We start from the raw sequence: 3,695 nt of genomic DNA, 5'->3' as shown, positions 1-3,695 counted from the left end.
TCGGAGAGGAAGAAGCTAGCACTAAATAGTGGGGCTTGGAGTTTTTGAGAGATACAATTAGTAAATCGCGGTAAATCCCTATGACAAGTTAAGGTACACATGATTTGATGTTTGAGCAATCTTACGAAAGGTGGTGCAAGCCATAACACTTACGTATGAGTCCACGCTATACCTCTGACACTCGTACTTCATCCCTATATAGATGCAGCATGTCCGGCATGGGGGTCCTTACCTCCCAAGCCCATGGGTCTTGGATAGAAATCCCAACCTTTCCAAGCCTTACATAAAAGGACCCCCCAAGCCCATGGGTCTTGGATAGAAATCCCAACTTTTCCAAGCCTTACATAAGCTCCAACACTACCCAACTTTCCCAAGCCTTACATGAAGCCCTATCTCTCCTTGCCTTTCGATCCCACGTCCCAGAGCGAGGTCCATTGACTTGAGTGATCGCAATGTAATAAAAAAAAACGTGGCAGCTGGGATGGATCATGGACGAATCTCAGCCAACTTCAGCCCTGGGCGTGTGAACCAGTCCTTACCTTGCATTTGCAGGCGCGCAATAACTAGCCGCCGAGGTAGGTAGGATGGCTATGAATAGCTCGTCAAAGCCGATATTGGGCCCATAACTTTCCGAGATTATTGTTTTGCTGCGACAGGGAGATGGCCCCTCCTCTTGATAACAATACAGTGGTCGAGCGCAATGCCCATCATCTTCTTCAACCTTGCTTTCTTGCAGTGTCTTTGATAGTGTTGGGTCTGACACTTGCCGCCTTCCGCTATTACAAGAAATGCTTGAGTGATGAGCAGTCCTCAGCTCTGTACAAGCTCCCCCCTGGGAGCCATGGCCTGCCTCTGCTCGGAGAAACGCTGCAGTTCGCCTTCTTCAATAGCTGCCCCATTGGCACCCCGCCTCCATTCCTCTCCACAAGGCTCCGCAGGTACTGCTCCTCTCTTCTTTATCAAATGCATACGATAATATCCGATGATCCGTTATTCTAGCTACAGTGATGAGAATTTCAATGCTTACGAGCTTTCTAATTTTCCGAAACTAACGAAACGAGATTTTTTATTTTAGTACCAATCTATCCGCCTCGCGAAAAAAAAAAAAAAAAAAAGCCTAACGAAATAGGTTCATAACGAATTGCATTTATGTTGAATAAATAATTGCTGAGAATTTACATTCTTGGGTTCTCCTTTGCAGTGCATTTTATTGAATATATATTGCTTTTGGTCAAGTGTGTTTTTTTTTAAATTTCTTTATATTCAATAAGCACCTGTGAGGATAGACGCCAGATGTAGAATAGGTTGCCCTCTAGCATTTGGGATTTCCTTTTTAATTTTTAATTTTACTTTATAGAGCTGTTTTTACAGCATAGGCTTTCTCTACTTGAGTCTCAAAGACGAGTCTTTGAGACTATCTCGAGAAACAAAAAACAATAGGCTTTCTCTCTATGCCACCTCATCGCAAGACTATCTCGAGGCCTCTACCCTTAACAATTTCTCCCCCGCGTTGCCCAGTGTCAAAAATAAACTTTTTTCCCTGATTAGTGAAAAGAGGAGAGACTTTCAAACTAAACTGCTTTATTTGAAAAAATTGTATCGGTTAATCGATTTCATAACTAAAAATTCGAGTATTTGAATTTTAAGTTCAAGGCTAAGCAAAATTACAAATGGTTTTTCTCAATTGGAGGAGTGAAAATTACAATAAAGGGTGGTGTTTTCCCACCCCCACCCCAATGTGCTATACATATCTTCTTCTCTTTCCTCATGTAAGGGTGTGCTTTCAGCTACCTTCTTTGGGACTAGTGCCGAAATATGGGGACGAGCCTCTTTTTTCAATCAAACAACAGACAAGTGGTTGGTCGAGTCACGAGCAATAAATTAAGTATGGGAAAGAAAGATGACTTATCCTTCTTCTTTTTCAAAAAAAAACTGGCTGGAGTGACATGAGTGATCATAAAGCAAGAAAAAGAACGTGGCAGCTGGGATCGATCATGGACGAATTTCGGATCGTGGGTTCCACTGTCCACTGGGCGTGTGAACCAGTCCTTGACTTGCGTATTACGCACTTAAAAAAGGGCGAGTTGCCGAGGTTGGTACGATGATTAAATGCGCTATGAATAGCTCGTCAAACCGGAGGTTGGGCCAACAACTTTCCCAAGAGCGGTCCTAGTTGTTTATCAAAAGCGGTGTCGAGAGTGGAGGAGTTTCTAGCGACAGGGAGATGGCAGCAGGGACACAGTACATCGTCTCATCATCACACCACCCTCCTGTTGATAACAAGGCAGTGGTCGAGCGCAATGCCCATCATCTTCTCCAGCCTTTCTGTCTTGCAGTGTCTTTGATAGTGTTGGGTCTGACACTTGCCGCTTTGCGCTATTACAAGAAATGCTTGAGTGATGAGCAGTCCTCAGCTCTGTACAAGCTCCCCCCTGGGAGCCATGGCCTGCCTCTGCTCGGAGAAACGCTGCAGTTCGCCTTCTTCAATAGCTGCCCCATTGGCACCCCGCCTCCATTCCTCTCCACAAGGCTCCGCTTTATGGCCTCATTGCTGATCTCCTCCTCTTCTTTATCAAATGCATACAAAAATATACGTTAAATTGTAGTGCTTAATTGCTGGTAGTAATAATAATGAGCTTTCTAAAACAAATTTAACCCCTTCGCGGGAAAAAAAACTCTACCAAATTAATTGCTGAATAAAATAGGTGGAATTTTTTTGACCGCAAAAAATTGGAGTATTTTCGAAATATAAAAAAGCGTATTCATTTTTCAGTCTGTTTTTTTAAAATAATTATTGATATTTAAAAAAACACCATATTAAACGTTCAAAAAAACGCGTGTCACTAAAAAAACCATTTTATACGCTCAATTTTTATATGTATACATGTACACACACACACACACACACATAAATACCTATATACACACACACACACACACACACACACACACACACACATATAAACCATTTTATACGCTCAATTTTATATGTATACATGCACACACACATAAATACCTATATATACACACACACACACACACACACACACACACACACATATATATATGTATATATATATATATGTGTGTGTATATCAATATATATATGTATATTATATATACATATATATACATATACATATATACATATACATATATATATATATATATATACACACACATATATATATATATATATATATGCACATATATATATATTCATATGCATACACACACACACACACACACACATATACATACATTTGTGTGTATATATATATGTGTGTGTGTATGTGTGTATGTTTATGTATATGCATATGCATATGAATATATATATATATATATGTGTGTATATATATATATATATACATATATCAATATATATATATATATATATTCGATTTTTCATAATTTAAACGCATTATGCTCTTTCTATAATAAATATACATACATATTATATAATACATATATATTTATATGTACTTTTTATAAATCTACTATGTATATGAATATATAGATATTTATTAAATACTTTATGTATTTTTAAAATAATTAAATATTTATTATATAATAATAGATATTTATTAGATAAAGAAATACGTATATTATGTAAATAGATGTTTATGATGTAAATAAATAGATGTTATAGACATTGATATAAAAAGTTTTTTATTTACATACTACACATACACATA

At 37.8% G+C, this 3,695-nt stretch overlaps 1 protein-coding gene across 1 annotated transcript in view; it reads left to right on the top strand.

Moving 5' to 3' along the window:
* The first annotated feature begins 605 nt into the window (after positions 1–605).
* LOC147617462 (cholesterol 16,22-dihydroxylase CYP90G4-like) overlaps positions 606–3,695 on the top strand; it is a 9,496-nt gene continuing 6,406 nt past the window's right edge. Inside the window, exon 1 of the mRNA XM_086775411.1 lies at positions 606–938. Coding sequence (XP_086631537.1) covers positions 661–938 — 278 coding nt within the window. The 5' untranslated portion in view covers positions 606–660. The remainder of the gene's footprint in view (positions 939–3,695) is intronic.

This window comes from Cibotium barometz, chromosome 36, assembly GCF_041138505.1.
Source record: "Cibotium barometz isolate CiBa-2024 chromosome 36, ASM4113850v1, whole genome shotgun sequence".
Taxonomy (NCBI): domain Eukaryota; kingdom Viridiplantae; phylum Streptophyta; class Polypodiopsida; order Cyatheales; family Cibotiaceae; genus Cibotium; species Cibotium barometz.
The sequence above is the reverse complement of the archived record's forward strand: the minus strand, read 5'-3'. Positions and strand labels throughout refer to the sequence as shown.